This window comes from Engystomops pustulosus, chromosome 2 (genome assembly GCF_040894005.1).
Source record: "Engystomops pustulosus chromosome 2, aEngPut4.maternal, whole genome shotgun sequence".
NCBI lineage: Eukaryota > Metazoa > Chordata > Amphibia > Anura > Leptodactylidae > Engystomops > Engystomops pustulosus.
This window is the reverse complement of record NC_092412.1, coordinates 103,187,730-103,204,499: the sequence shown is the minus strand read 5'-3', so window position 1 is coordinate 103,204,499 and position 16,770 is coordinate 103,187,730. Positions and strand designations below refer to the sequence as shown.

Below are 16,770 nucleotides of genomic sequence, written 5' to 3'. Positions count from 1 at the left end.
TAACAGCCTGTGAAGCCAGAGCAAGGAGGGGCACTGGTAATGCTCCCCAAAACAATTATGACTCATTAGCATAATTTTAAAAGTTGATTTTAGAAGGAAGCAGGCCAAGGATAACAAATACAAGAATATTATCAGAGTCATGGTGGATCTATGAGTAAGTGTCCCTGGTTTATCGCTTTTTAAATAGCTTTTAAACAATGTGTCTTATTGCATTTAAATAGGTTTACAAATAATATGTTAAATGTTGCAACCTGCAAAGGAATAGAAAAACTATATGCACTGACCCCTCCTTCAACATAAGTGCATAAGTGAGTGAAGATTTGCTTATCTTATTTGGTTGTGCTCCAAAGTAGGCACAACTCTGATGTAGGCTCAATTTTCTTATTACCGATCATTGGGATACCGCAGCCATATCCTTTCCCAAGTGCAAAGTGCCTCATTGCTCTGTACTTCCCAGTCTAGTATTGAGTTTATAACACATGGGGTTTTCATCGCTGCAGCAAATAACTAACTGTAGCAGTTCACTGTGATTGTCAGTGAATAGCAGCAACATTGATAACCCCTGAGTCAAGATGTCATCACTGGACAAGGGAGTACAGTGTGCCTGTGGTCCAGGAAGCATTGAGAATGATGCAGCAGGTGATCCCCAATGCAGGTTTTACATTGGAAGCTTTGCTTTACCCCTATAACGTTACTACTATGACCCTGAAAGGAGCAGAATCTGTGTAAATGTAAAACAACGCATCATTCTTTTTATCATTTAGTAAACAGTTGGTCATTCTAGCAATGAATTCCCTTAAATCAAGTGCATTATTTAAGAGCAATAGAGATCCATATGGCAGCTGCCCACCAGGTCCTTTAGCCTTCACAATATTAATCTTGGCAGGACTAGTTTGGCACAATGACTAAATAAACTCAAGAGAATAACATAAGCTGATCTTTTTCATATGTGAATAGATTCTTACCCCTGTCAGTTTGTTATTTGCAGTTGATTTATCCCTTGCCAAGTGAACTAAGGATAGGAGACAAAGTTCTGGTGTCCCCTGCTTGTCAAGCGCTGCTTCCTCATCACTATCCATGCTGCGGCTCAGAAGATGTTCATTCTCAGAGGAGGCATCATTTTCACTGGGTAAAGATGAAAAACAATGTATTTGACATCTTGATTACCTCTATTATTTCCCAAACCCATAATCGTATAGGGCCTATTCTTATTAGTGGGTTTTTGAATTATTTTGGGTTGGGTAGTTTTTCAGGCAGTCTGCAAGATTTCTTATCATCATATTTACAAAGTATTATCCACTTGTCCCAGGACTCACCTTTTTTCAGTTTTTGTTGGTGTTTCTGTAAGTTTTTCAAATTCATCTTTTTCAGCATAGATTACAACATTTTCTGCTGTAAAACATCATTCAAGGGTTAAGACTCCAAAAGATTACAGCTGGTTTTATTACAAATTACATTTAGCTATCAGTACTACCAGTATACATGTAAGCATTTATATGCTAGGTACCGTATGCAGTTTCTACAGAGACAATTGATATGTATTGTTTGAAAGTTAGCCAAAAGCCACAAACAGACAAAAAAGAAAAACCAAAATGAATCATAATGGTTGTATGTTAAAAGTCTACATCTCAGTTACTAATAGAAACACACCAGAAACCACCAGTTATTCAGACAATTATAATCACAAAGCTTATCCAGTTCCAGAAAATAAAATTACAGTTTTGTTGTAGTCTTATAATAGAGGTTATCCAAAAATTCTCTATTTTTCTTAAAGTATACATTTTTATTTCAGAATTTTTCTTTTTCTTAGAATTGCATAACATACAGTATAAATAGTAAATCTGTTTGATATAACACTAGTACAGGTCAATATCAAGAAAAATGCTCTAATTTTAACCAGCTAACCTGAGCATTTGTGGTGCGGCTGCACTATTCTTCATGCGACACAAATTGTCATTTATATGGGCGTTCCGTGCATCACATTTAACATGCAACGTCCGACAGAAGTGTGTTGCATGCCCCATGTTAGAGGTGCACCAAAAAAAAGTTAGTGCACTCTGTCGGAACATTGCAGGGGGCGCCAGATTCATGAAGAATGGGTGCCACAATTCAGGAATCTGGTGCCCTCTGCATACTCCACAGATAAACAGTAAATGTGCCCCTATGAGTTAAAGAGGACCTGTCACCAGGGACCTCTTTGTCACTAAAGACAAGTTGCAGAAGTCTATTACAGCTGCACTGCAAATGTGCCTTTCTGCCTTTTCTAAGCATTGTAATTGTTTTGTAACTTACCTTGCACCCTCACAGAATCCTCTGTTTAATCCAAAGGGGTAAACTTTGGTTTGGCTGCATTTCAAAACACAGCATGTGACTTGTCTGTGCTGCACACTCTTCAGATCTCACCCCCCACCTTTGTACTCCTTCCTGTACAACTCCTACTACTCTGTGAGTGAGCAGAAGGGAGGGGCTGTAAAAGAGCACAATGGTGGGGGCTGAAAGCTGAGGATTTTTCTACACAGACAGTGAATGGAGCACAAGGGCACATGCAGGTCCTGGCAATACACCTATTAGTGAGAACAGATTCCCCATTCTCTGCAGAGCTGGGGGACCCATTCTCTTGATTGATTTGTATCCCAGCTGTCGGACTCCCAGGCAATCCCTGAGGATAGGGGATAACGTAAATACTTGGAACAACCTTTTTAGTATTTACTAAATACTGTTTATACTGAGTAATAAAATCATTGTTATTCATACATTAATCATGAATATTAATGTGTCTTACCATATTACAAGGCATACTGTATTATAAATCTGTGAAAGTTAGGCTCCATGCACATAACCCAACTTCGGATGTTTTTTATATGGTGCTGTTAGTGAACCATCTGCCCATGCCATTAATTATAGAGCAGGTTCTATTCCTGTCTGAGTTTGTAGCTTGGGCAGTCTTTTTACTGATGTCAACTTGTAAGGAAAACTCAAATGCAAAGGACAAATGGGCTGTTAACAATAGACCACAAAACAAATGTCTACATACTGCAGGTGCATAAGCATTCAGAAATTAATTTCCAGAATTGCTTTCCAAATACTAACCTGGCACTTCTTTTTTCTCTTCTTGTGGATTGACTTGAGCTTCTACATTCTTTGAATGGATGGTACAGCATGCTATGCATAGACAAGGAGATCATTATATAAATAGGTACCACTGTTATATAATGGGGCAGATTTATCAAGTGTCTGAAAGTCAGAATATTTCCAGTTGCCCCTGGCAACCAATCACAGCTCCAATTTAAAATATTCATGAGCACTGGTAAAATGAAAGCTGAGCTGTGATTGGTTGCCATGGACAACTGGAAATATTCTGACTTTCAGACACTTGATAAATCTGCCCCAATGTGTGATAGAATTGGTAGAGAGCTGTTGATTCTTTTATAAAAAGAACGCACAATGCAAATGTAAACTAAGGTTTAACTACTGTATAACTGGTGTCGCATAAGCTTTTAAGGGGTATTTCTGTATTATAAATTATTCCACTGTTCTCTTGGAATAACTGTTCAATGAAGTACTGTTGGGACCTTGTTCTCTATATGCTTCTCATACAAATCATACTACAGTATCTAATGCCATTACCTCGAACTGAAGGTTTAGTCTTGACCATGTAGAACATGATGATGAGGACAATGGCAATAGCCATGATGAATATTGTCGACATTGCGATAATAAGTGCAGTTGCCAAATGCCCCTGTCCTTGCACGTCCACTAAAAAAAAAGATATGATTTTTATGGCATGGTAAAGTATATGCATCTTTGAGACATGTTCACAAATAAACAATGATAGCCATATATATTTTTCTACTACCAAAGCAGTTGAATTAGATAAACCCAGTCCATGTTTGTTTGCTTTCTCCCTTTGTTAAACAATATATCCCATTATAGAAAGGTATCTAAAACTGGTTCAGATCCTTTTTTGTTACTAGCAAGTGCAATCACAAGTCTTCTTATGCAAGATAAGATATGTAGTATTATATATTTAACGTGTTTTTATAATTACATAGAATACATTCTATCCATCTAGGAAATATATAGTTTACCAACTAAATGTACTGACTGTGGGTTAATCTCTAATTAAAGGACTCATTTTTTGTGCCTGATCATTGGAGTTTGACTTCTTGGACATCGAATGATTAAGACATTCAAATGTGACATAAAGACAAGATCCAGGTACATAGATTGCATTGAATGTGTTCAGAGATAGAATAAGAGTAATCAAATTTGCTAATTTTTGTTGATGGGAATATTTTCTACGTTCTATTCTCTGATTGCAAAAATGAATGCCAATAAATGCAGTTTTTATTAATAATAAAACAAAATAATACAATATAAAATAACTGAGCAGCTTTGTCATCTTGCTTGTTTAACTAGTCTGTTATAGTATTATGTTCTGCATTTGCTATCTCTTGCTTTAGCTCCACTTGTTTGTTAGATCATTGTGGGAGGCATAACATCCAGTATAGGTGCAGCCTTACCATTCAGGGGCTTACAATAAATATTAACCAACAGTGATCTATCCACTTCTATAATTGTTAATAATCTCTAGTACAATATATAACAATGCAGTGTAGTGAAATTAGAATACTAGAAGTTAACAGAAAAGTGCAGGTTAGTATAGCGAGTTAATTCTCTGTTACATTGCTGGGTCCATGGCACACTGTTCGGTGGGGAGAGTTTGGACGAAGTGACATCCTTAGAAACCCTCTTCTCCACTTTGGTTTCACACACAATTATTGGGAGTTTTTATTCCTGTTTTAACAATTTTACCTTTTTGAGCGTGGTGGTAGGGGGAGGTAGTGCTAGAGCCCATACTTCTTGTTGAACTCCCAGATACATATTGTGGGGTCTCCATACCTGAAAAGGATTGTGGAATAAAACATTTTACTGTCGGATAAATACAATTAGAATTTAATGTGATATATCAAAGCAGACACCATTTTTAGATTAGCATGAACTAATACTGTAGCACAAAACTTGGACCCACATTCATGTAAAACACAAAGCTATCAGCTGCTACAAGTTAGACTATGAAGTAAAATGTTCCATTTTCCAATTACTTTAAGTATTTTAAAAGTCAACATAAACTAGAACAAATACAGGGACAGAACCATTCTAATGTGGCTCTGTCTTTGCTTTCTTTTCATGTTTATGGGTGTTGATGGTAAATTTTGGAGCATAACCAAAATGAGCACAAGTTATTGAGTATTGAGTCTTGCTAGAGCTGTGTCATTGGGATTTATCATCCACATAAAGGGTATCAATAAAACAGTAAAGTGCAGGCACAACATTTCACACTCACGTGAAGTCACATTGAAACTTTCAACTTGTCAAAACATGTCTGACAGCAAATTGCACTCTATATTTATTAGGAATAAGAGTAAGGTGGCCCAAACCAAATGCATACTAAACAAGTATTTGATAGGGTAAAGAGAAGAGGCTTTGCTCACAGTGACATCCAAGGTCCCATTAGCAGCCTCTGTTGCTAGTCTAATCATTGTATTATGGTTTATATTATAAATGTAAAAATGTGTTTTAGCTATGTTTAGAGCATAATGCAGTAATTAAATTATTACTTATGCACATTTTTAAAGAGGGTAGAAAAAGGTGGGGGGGGGGAGAGACCATGCTTATGAATAGAACAGACACATTCACTAGTTTGATTAAAGTGTGCACAATATTGTTTTTAATAATAATTAACAAAATAGCAGACTATTTGTGGTCTTAAATTAGGGCACAGAGAATTTTTGGTCTAGAGCTTTGAGACTGAATTACGATTGCGCTAAGAGATAAAGTTCTCGGTCTCTCGTTATGCTCATGGGACTAAGGAGATATTTATACTTTTATGCTTGGAAACGCACTAGCACTATAAAGATCTGGTTGTAGTAGGTTTTGGTGGTTTACATTTCAATAAAATAATGTAAAACTGAGTAATTTGAGTTCTTGCATTAGTTGTGGCATTGAAATAATACTAGCAGGCAGGCTGTTCCTAGAAAGATTCTGCATAACAAAAAACTTCTGCCTGGTGATACACTATTGTTTGATGATATCTCCTAAGCAACTTTTATCTTAACATTGTTTTTCCTTATGTTTATTAGTACCGTATGTAACATATAATAAACAGGACACCTACGACACCAAATCTGTGTTATAAAGGCAAACATATTTGGCCAAATCCAGATATTAAGATACTTGTTAGGTCTTATGAGCGAGTAGTGGGGCCATTACCTGATTTTTTTTGCGGCTAACACAAGGCCCCATTACATTCTATACCATCATGCACCAAGTATGCACCATGCTGTGAGCGAGCTGACTGCCTGTGTCGCAATTTACAGAGCAGTCAGTTTTAGTGACATCAGGCATAAGTACAATATTGTATTCAATACCCATGCCTTAGTATATAGATGCCCACTATAGCTCTGAAAATAGCTTCTTTTAAATATTCATACTAGAATTCATTTAGAATCATAAGAATATATCTATAAAATAAGTAGGATAAAACATGAGCCTATGTACAAAAATAATTAAGAAAAGTAAAGTAATTCTTAGTACAAGTGGACAAACGTATCTATTGTCATCAGGCATGAGGGTTTGGCATTGTGCATAGTTCATGGGGAAACCTGTGCTGTGTTATGCAGGTGATACAGAATATGTGATTGTGCCATAGATGAGGTCAGCGGGACAACATGAGAAATGAGCATGTCATGTAATGTACATTTGATCTCAGATGGAACACTGGTAAAATGCAATGAACAGCCTGTTTAAAGTAATAGCAAGTCAAAGCATGCCAGTAATATGAGAATCAGACAAAACATCAATTCATTTGAGTCTGATAATTAAGGGAAATATGAGGAGATAGTGATGGCTTGCTGTGGCCTGAAAGACTTGGTTGGCAATTTTAGATTTCTCAGATTTGGCATGGATTAACTAGCAACATTTTTGTGGAGAGTGCAATGACGGCTAAAAGCCAAAGATTTAATTTACCTGGCTAGCTTGTAAAATGTTAAAACAATGAACTGAACAGCCAGAGAGCTGATCCTCTGGTCATCAGGGGACACAAAACACTAGCAATAATAAGTGGTTTACACTGTCATTCACAGCATCAATGCAGTCTATTTAGAACAAAAACATGAAGTACACAAATAATACCTCCATATAGCACCCCAATAACAGTTCTATCTAGTGGCGCATTATAGAGTTTCATATGATACTGCTATGCATTGCCCAAATTACATACCTTGACACTAACCTGCCAACATGAAAATGCAGTGTAAGCTGTATGCAGCATGTTATAGAGCAGGAAGATTGATAAATATTTTTGTCAGAAAGGATTTGCTATAAATTTATTTGCGTCTTCGCCCAGAGGTTAAGGAGGCAGTTATCTCTATATACATGGACTTGCACACTTAGTCACTGATCGAAAATTATTAATCAAAGATTGCAGCGATCACAGGAGGTTCCATTAATAGAATGGCATGGAATCCCCATTTCATTGTGGGACCCCACCCATTATTTTTATCCACTAAATCCATTAGAAAATAATGTGACTTTCAAAGACCTTACAAAATATGCAATAGAATGTATAAACCCTTAAAGCATCAAACTAGAACAGAGTAATGTAAAAAAGAATAATAATGTATTGGGATTTAATGACACATGACTGTTTGATTTTCCTCTACAATTACTGTTTTTATAAGATTGTATAAAATGTTTTTACTGAAAAATTCCCAGCTGGATTTATGCTTGACTGTGCTAAGTATGCAGTTAAAATTTAATGTAGGAAGTAGAGCTCTGTGTTTTAATTACACAAGGCTGTAGGTTGTGTCAATGGAAATGCATGTATGGAAGTAACATAACCATCATCAAAGTTCTAATATATTCAGAAAATAAAAGGTGTTGGCAATATAGGCAGCAGGTGTAATAAAATGAAATATAATTTTAGCTTTATGAAATTCAAGCACTAGGATGTTGGAGGGTCCTTTTTAAAACCAGCAGGATCATGCCTTCTATGTTCTATGTAGATATTATTTGATATATGAAGGTGACACAGTTTGGTCAGTTTAAAGGGGTATTTTTTTTATTTCATAGCACAATGTGGGGCATAATTGTTATCAAGGTGACACTATACTATATGTCAGTAACTGGTGTTTTCAGGGGCATGGTGTGGAGACATTTTGCAAGGACAAATTCTGTAGTGATACATCATGTCTGGTAGTAGTCACCATCAAGTCCTGCGTCTGAAGGAGCTGACATGTCATGTCTGAGTTGTTACTGGTCTCATCTGCCAGTGTCTGATCACTATTGTAGTCACTGACTAATCTTCTAGTCTGCTAGACAACTCTCAGCATGTTTAGTGTAATTTACAGAGCGTCAGTGAGCTAAATATGCCTTCCACATCTGAGCCATGGTACCAGGTTGGGCGGGCTTATTAGTTTGTTGTCTCCAGCATTTGTTGATTGGGCAATAGGGTAATTGATTTTTTTAGAGGCTGGTTGGTAATTGAGGTGGACATGTTAAAGTGTAATATAAAAATGACTTGGAAACTAAATAAACCTGTAATAATCTGTAGGGTATGAAATATAGACAGGGATGGGTGGCCACACATAGTTTGCTTGTATGGTGCCCACAAAATTCATGATGGCATCTCTCAATGTAACCCAGCTCAAAGATTCTGACATGTAGATTGAATAAGTAAGGTTTTTGGAATAATCTTTAACCCTGGCACAATTCCACTCCTATTCCATAGCCAAGAGGACTGATCCTGTCATTTCCGGAGCTGAGTAGAATGGCAAACTGTAGCTATTCAGTTAATAGCCTTCTCATGTGCTTCTATCATTTAAAAATTAGTTTTTATGTAATATTTAAAATGGAAAACATAGCCCAATCAACTAGTCTATAAAGAAAACCACATGTCCTGGAAATCTAGCAGATTGCTGTTTGTTACAAAAAAATCTGTAAATATTTTAGTTATTAGTTATAAAGTGAGCGTGGACAGTACTGGAAACAGTGGGCAGTTTTATTTAATAAATGTGTCATAATATCCTCTTTTTTTGTTCTACATTGCAGCCAATTAAAGCGTACCGTATATATTCAAGTATAAGCCGACCAGAGTATAAGCTGAGGTACCTAATTTTACCACAAAGAACTGGGAAAACCTATTCACTCGATTATAAGACGAGGTTGGGAAATGCATTGGTCACAGCCACCAGCCAGTTTATAGCTGGCCAACCCCCTGCCTCCCAGTATACAGCCAGTCCCTGCCCCCAGTATATAGCCAGCCCTCTGCCCCCCAGTATATAGCCTGGCAGCCTCTGCCCTTAGTATGTAGCCATCAGACCCCCCCAGTTTATGGCAAGCCTATACCCCCAAGTATATAGCCAGGCAGCCACTGCCTCGAGTATGCGATGCCTATGAAAAAATTAATTAACACTGTACTCACCTTTCTGATGCCCCCCACAGGACCTCTTCTAGCTTCAGGTGCTCCGGATCCATCTTCAGGTTCCTCCAGCTCCTCTTCGGGTTCCTCCGGCTCCTTCAGGTCGCAGCCAGCACACACAATGACGTCAGCTACTTGCTGACGTGCCAACAGGCATCATGTAGGGACCTGAAGAGGAGCCAGAGTAACACGAAGAGGAGCCGGAGAAATCCGAAGAGGAGCCACAGAACCGGTAGACTGATTTGGAGCACCCAAAGCAAGAAGAAGACTTCTGGGGGGCATTGAAAAGGTGACTAAAGTGTTCATTTTTTAATAGACTCGAGTATAAGGCGAGTTAGAGGTTTTTAGCACAATTTTTGTGCTGAAAAACTCTGCTTATGCTCAAGTATATACGGTAAGTTTTATTTTTGATAAGTACAATATGAAATAAAAACTATGCTGCGAATAAACTGGCTGGCTCTTGGAGAGCCCACTGGACCTGAATGAGTTGTGCAGTACTCTCACAATACATCATACGTTATATTCAGCATACAGCATATCGGCATTTTTTAGTTTGACCATATTTTAACATACTGTAGATGCAATGGATGACTGAGATGACATATAAATATAATGCCTACCCAATTAATATGCTTCCTCTCTGGACCTCCCCAAACATGCTGCAGGGTCCGAAGAGCGCATTTTTGTTGGGTTTCCTGACAATTTCCGTTTTGCACCGCATTTAACAGGGGATTTTGGCGCATCTGCGCCAGCTTGTACGCGACACAAAGGGACAACCCGGGAAGAAGAAGGTGAACTCCGGCAGACCTCGGCGGGGAAGCAACGGATGCAGGTCGAGTGCCACGAGCTACGTGAAACGTGCCAGCTACATCCTCGTCTGACCGTCCGAATCAGGGATCCTGACAGGACCAGGTAAGTAAATTTGCCCCACAGAGTTAAGAGGGCCTAAGTGTAAGGCAAAGTCCAGTCAGCAGATTACTGACATTGCTCCTAGAACCATAACAGTCCTAGAAAGTAAGGTATGGGTCAGCTATGCCTAAGTAATTCGCAAATGGATATCAGGTAATATTGGCATGTAGTTGTAGAGTGGTAGGCCCTATTAAAATATTTTATTGGGGGGCTGTAAGCACCCCAATCTAAGACTTTTAATGCTGAGTTAAACTTTTATTTTCTTTTAAAGTAAAAAAGAAGCACCCTGCCCAGTGGTATGTGATTAGCACCATTAACAGTTATCTCAAACATATATAGTAGATCTGGTGAGAATATCTTCTAACAGTTTCTTATATTTCTCCCAGTTTGCAGAGGCAGATGAATTAAGTTTACTGAAATATAGTAAATTGTGTAAGAAATTAATAAAAAAAAGGAAAAAAAAGGAAAGACCACCAAAAATAGCAAATGATTTTCTAGAAAGGTGATGACAGAAAGAAGATGGTGCATGGTAGTTGATGAAACTAAACCTGTAACAGGTCTCCTACATTGACGAAAATAAATTAATGGTCTTCTTAAAGAGGTGGAATTTTAAAGTGGTTTTGTAACTTATTATTAGCAGTAATCTCAAGTACAGATAAAACAGAATGGTGTTGAGAATGTGTGAACTAAAATAGTCAACAGGGCCAACAACAAATACTTTTGTTAAAAAATTAGAGGAAACAGATTGCACGATGTAGTTTGGGAGGCATTTGGCCCATAAGCAGCGCTTAAATACCATCACATTATGCTCTGGCATCTATCCATGGCTTTGTCAATAACATACATAAGGCTTCCACTATTCATTGTTGACACCCACTGTTATTAGCAAGCATTTGCCCCGACCACAAAACTCATTGTTTAGCAAAGCAGAAGTAATTTTATCACAAACATTCATGTAATGAGGCAAAGGAGCAACAAAAAGGATGAAAATGTAAAGAAACAGGGTCCTGGCCGTCTGTATCAGGGGTCATGTTGGGCATATGTATTTCTGCATAATAAACCAGAATCTTTCATGCACTATGAGGGGATTATGCTTTTTAATGACAGGATATTAAAAGTCTTTGAGTTGTAGCAGAGCTGTTTTCTGAGGGCATTGCTATGACAACAATGTCTTATGCTTTTTGCTTTACTATAACTTCTGAAATGGATCTTTTTGCTGTATCTAGTGAATCTAATAACTTCATGACATCAAATGAACAGTAAATTTCAAAGCACGGACAAAATAAATTGAAATGAAGTGATCAAAGGAAGCGGAGGAAGATTTCATGAAACCATAATAAAGTCCACATGAAACATGTAAAACATGAATAAGGAACAAGCACAGGAAACTGAAGTATCACTGGTTTCATAGATTTGAATGCTCCATTCCATCATAACGGAATCAGGAATAATAATAAAAATATTGCTTTAATCAATACATATCTAGTTAGAGAAGCGAGAAACCTTTACAGAAATTCAATGCTTCCTTCCCTCCTACTCCAGATGAAAGTAGTTGGCCAGAAAAAAGGAAATGAAAGTCAAGAATGAATAAAAACCACATGCCAACAAGAAAGGCCACAGACCGGGACAAGGCCCTTAATATTTAAGATACAAGATTAGCTAAGAAAAAACTTTTGCCATATGGTCGGATTCAGTTCTCTTTTGTCTACTTTTCTCAGTAATTTTTTCTGTGAAAACCAAAAACCTGATAGGATTTCCTTTCAGCTTACGTACCAAACTCCTCCACAGACAAGTATTGAAACACTTGTATGTGTATGTAAAGGGAATACTTATTAGTTCTGGCACCAATTGTGGCATTTCACTTTTTAGATAAACCTGACTTTGGCACCTAAGCGGCACCGCTTACTCCTGTGACATCATAACGAACAGCCAGTACTTGCGATTATTTCCAACTTTACGCCACTTGGGTGGAGTGGTGTGGAGGGGCTGTGACCAGTGGTGTTCAGGACTGAGCATTTGCATGCTATAGTGTGCCAGCGCACGACACTTGCCGGATACGGCCTCCTGATAAATCCAATGGGGGATGGGGCCTTCATCATACTCCGGCACACAGAGCACAGGCATATTATGAATTCCCCCCAATTACAAGAACATATATGAAGATTTAGTAAGCAAAATGGACCAGATATTTGGCATAATTTGTGCCAAAACATGTCTAAAATGCCTAGCTAAACATTTATCAAGTGATGTTTACAGTTTAGGTACCGTTATCATGGGTTACAAAGGAATTTTGGCACTTTTTGTCTGGTGTAAATTAATGGAACAAATAGGAGGTGTAAAATTACCCCAACAACAACAGATTTATTATTCAATATCAGTAACATAGATGACGCTGATGCAGTTTAAGCCTGTTTAGTCTGACTTCGCACTAACTTTTGGTAAATCAGCTCTGTAATTTTGCCTGCATACACAGCTTTAGTGAGACTACACAAGACATACTTTGCAAAGGTTTTGTTGTTTTGAAGACACAGTTTAACTGTGACTGTAGAGAAAGGTGATTAGGATAAATAAGGGACTTGGTAGACTGCGGTATAAAATGTGATAATCAAGCATTGGCTCATTTGGGTTTTAAGGGTAATTCACATTTTCATTGCACATGCATGAAAAACTGATGTGTTTTGTTTCTGTTTTGCATCAGGATCAATTTTTTCATGTTTGTATGACATGAAATGTGTTGTTCAATGTGTTTCTCATCCACAAAATGGAAACTGATGGTTTAACATCACTACATTAGTTAGAAGGCAATCATCTGGTTCACTAGCATCAGCACATCTGATTTTTTGCAGTCCCAAAGACTTCTATTGTTGTCTGACCATGGATCTTCTAAGCCCTAGAGTTAACTGTTTCCCCATGTACAAATATATGATTGGACAGTATAGCTATATTTCTAATAAACTTTTTATACATTGATCTGTAACCATGACAAGGTCTCCATTTATGTATGTCACTTATTCCACTAAATTTCACTAAAACTCATAAATAAATCACTATTGAAGATTAAACTTAGTTCTAGGTCATGCCGTGAAGCTTCTTAAAGCTTTATTCTCATAGTGAGAACAAATATAAAGTTTATTAATTCAATACTTTTTGGAAAAAGCTTTTAAATACAGGCTCATATATTTGAATATGGGGCCTACCATTTGTTACAAACATTTTCCGATGATGGTCTCTGTTCTAAATAATTACTGGGACACGCAGAGCTATTGTTTTAGGCATCTCTATGCAGGTTCTGACTGCGTGTGCGGTTTTACACTAGGTGCCAAGCAAAGCACCTGCATGAGGAGGTAAACACACAGCTGCTACCTCCTAAAATTCTTTTCTGAATGGCCCTGTGTTCCTCAGAGGTGAAAAACAACAAATCCAAGGTTTCAAGGGATGCAAAAAAGAAGTTGTATGGTAGCATTCTTCATAGAACAATGTGTGCCTTGAAGTTGGGAGGAGGGTTCACGCCTCAATAAATTCCACACCATATGTGTATGCTAATTACAGCTTCCAGGAATATTATGTGGGGGCAGAATTTGTTGGGTTTTGGATTCAGGCAGATTCCAAACAGTAGGTAAAGATATTCGAAATGGGAAATGTTCTTCTTGCCCACAAATCAGAGCAAATATACAGTGATATGCGCTCCCACACACACCCTTTTTAATAGCTGTTGTACATTTTAATATGCTTCTGAGTTCTAGTATACAACTAGTCTATGTATGGTTTTTGTGTACGCTTGACACATCTATATGTAACAGCACCAATTGGAACTTGGCATAATTTAAGTCAGTGCTGAATGTTTGTGATTCTCAGGTTGTTTCAACTGTCAAGACCATTTTTATAATGGACATTTGGAGGTGGAGGTGCAGATCTCACCTCCAATCCCCATCTAAAAATACATGTGTTACGAGTGGAAAGGTGGTCACACATATACATTCCATTCATTGAAGCAGGAATTCTGGAAACAGCCGAGCATACATAGCTTATTTCAGAAGACCCATAAAAGTGAATGGAAACAGTTGTTGGCTTTCACTACTGTTTTTAAAACTCCCATAGAAGTGAAGGGTGAATGTTGCACCTCCCCAACCTTTTGATTTACTCTTTTTGTGTCACTGGGAGGGACAGGGTCCTTTAGATATGTCATAAATGTCTTTAGTAGGGCAGCAGGGGGTGTCTAGGGAAGCAGAGAGAGATAGGTATATCCTACTGTCCATAACAGTAATAGCTAGAATACTGCTGAACTGCTATTCTTCCTATCCGTTTATGGCCTACAGTATATTATTACAAAAAATGGATTTGTGCCCTGAATTATTGAGCACAGTATGAAGTATTTTGAGGGGAGGAGGATAAGAGCCTCATAAGTTGAGTAAAAACAACATTTTCCTCTGATTATGAATATTACAGAATACCTTATGTTTCCTTGTAACAATAGATGATCTTAAAATGTTCTTCTTTTGTGTATCTAACTTTGCATTATGTAGCAGTTGGTGGGCATAGACTAATTGCTATGATAAACTCTAAACTACGGTAGTTTTTTTCACTAACAACCTTTGGAATGATCTGTCTTTCTGCTATTTTATGGCTTATTCACACATCATCCTGACTTCAGTGTTTTGTCACTGATGCCTTAGCGGAGAATTCTTTTCTATATGCTTCTTTACATTTCCGTTGTTTCCATTGATGACAGACAGAATGGACGTTAAAAAAATGGATCTGTTGTTAACTGGCACATAACAAACATGCCTGTGTGAATCTGCCCTTGCTCAGCTTCTGCTCACTCTTCCCCTCTCCTCTCCATATATTGCTTTTGTGAGCTACAATATGACACATCAGTGGCCTTCTGTTCATTTGACTGTGAATTATGCCCAAATGACAAGTTTAGCAGTCCATCTATGAAATATCAGCAGCTCTCCATACCCTAAACCTATTACATACACAAGATGAATCCATGTTTCCCTCAAATAAACATGTCAGCCAAAATGTATAAGGTAGGGGAGTTTTCCTATCTATATTATTAGTTTACGGTATGAACAACTGCTGATTGGTCATAGTTAGGTTAGACTCGCATTTTTTTAACATCAGTGATTTTTTTACTGAACCCATTTTAACTTAGGGACACATACAGAATGGTTTTCTCTTACAGGCTTCAGTGATATGTCACTGATGCCTTTCTGACCCATTCTTTTCGAATGACACCTTAGCTTTTTTCCCTGATCAGTGGTCAGTTTAGTTCTGTTTTTGTTCATAGACAACAATGGATCAGTGAAAAGGTTTAGTAAGGCATTGGTGAGAAATCACTGAAGCCAGAAAGAGAAAACCAATTTGTAGTTGTCCATAAGCCAAAATGAGTTCATTGAAAAATTGTGATGAAGGACGTGAGAAGTACCTTGCCACAGCCTGATCACTAGGATGGGGACTGAATTCTGTGCATGATATTGATATATGATGCATGGTGTTCTTCACGGACTGATCACGGACTAATTTGAAATCAACCTTAGGGTGTATTTACATGAACGTAATAGGAACAGATGGTGCAGACAGATACTGGCTCTCATTGACGCCTATGGTCACAATCGCTACATTGGCTCACCGCACTGTGACCATGCACACAGAAATATAAGACATTTCCTATATTTTGCCATGTTATGGGGCCGACCCTACGCTACTCTACGGAGAGGGGAGGGGTGAGCATCGCTCATCCCTCTTCTCTCCACCACGCTGATGTGTGACTATGTGTGACACATATTCATCTGAATGAAGTTTTAGACTGTTACTCTCTCTTAGCACCCACATGTAGTGGGATCCTTTATATGTGCTGGTATTGATTTAGAAGTGCTAGTAAAAGCCTAAATAAATAAAATACACCGTCTATTATGTGGACATACCCATTTTCCCAGCCTTATTCATCAATTAAAGTGAATGGGTTCTTGAAAACAACGGAGCACATATGGCTTAATTTCATCACAATCGTGCTATGTTGGTTTGTATTCAGACTAACAACTAAGTAAATTAGACATACCTAAAATGTAACTAATTTCAATAAATTATTGTATTTGGAAGTAGCACTGTTACTATAATGTAAACGCCATGTTTCTCCAATTTTATACAACCTTTTTAGGATTCAGAATTCTATAAATGAGATCACTAAATGCACTTATTCTATGTTTACTTTTGTCTACTATGTTTATATTTTAATTGTTTAAAGGTCTACCAATGTGATAATGTAAAAATGAATGCTTTTTATTCATAATATGCAGATTCATAATTATGCATGTGGTCTTTATGGAGAACATTGCATGATACCCGCTGTAATGATATATGTATAAGTTATCAAATCT

At 37.6% G+C, this 16,770-nt stretch overlaps 1 protein-coding gene and 1 long non-coding RNA gene across 7 annotated transcripts in view; one reads left to right on the top strand and one right to left on the bottom strand.

Moving 5' to 3' along the window:
* Positions 1-16,770, bottom strand: part of EDAR (ectodysplasin A receptor) — a 78,900-nt gene that overhangs the window by 11,609 nt on the left and 50,521 nt on the right. For all 6 annotated transcript variants that reach the window (XM_072135810.1, XM_072135811.1, XM_072135809.1 and 3 more), the window contains 5 exons: positions 4,816-4,902; positions 3,628-3,756; positions 3,091-3,162; positions 1,317-1,392; positions 966-1,125 (listed from right to left, as the gene is read on the bottom strand). In XM_072135810.1, coding sequence (XP_071991911.1) covers positions 966-1,125; positions 1,317-1,392; positions 3,091-3,162; positions 3,628-3,756; positions 4,816-4,902 — 524 coding nt within the window. The remainder of the gene's footprint in view (positions 1-965; positions 1,126-1,316; positions 1,393-3,090; positions 3,163-3,627; positions 3,757-4,815; positions 4,903-16,770) is intronic.
* Positions 1,082-13,357, top strand: LOC140118210 (uncharacterized). The gene is made up of 4 exons (XR_011853155.1): positions 1,082-1,129; positions 4,129-4,218; positions 10,210-10,393; positions 11,617-13,357. It is a non-coding gene; the product is annotated as an uncharacterized lncRNA (long non-coding RNA).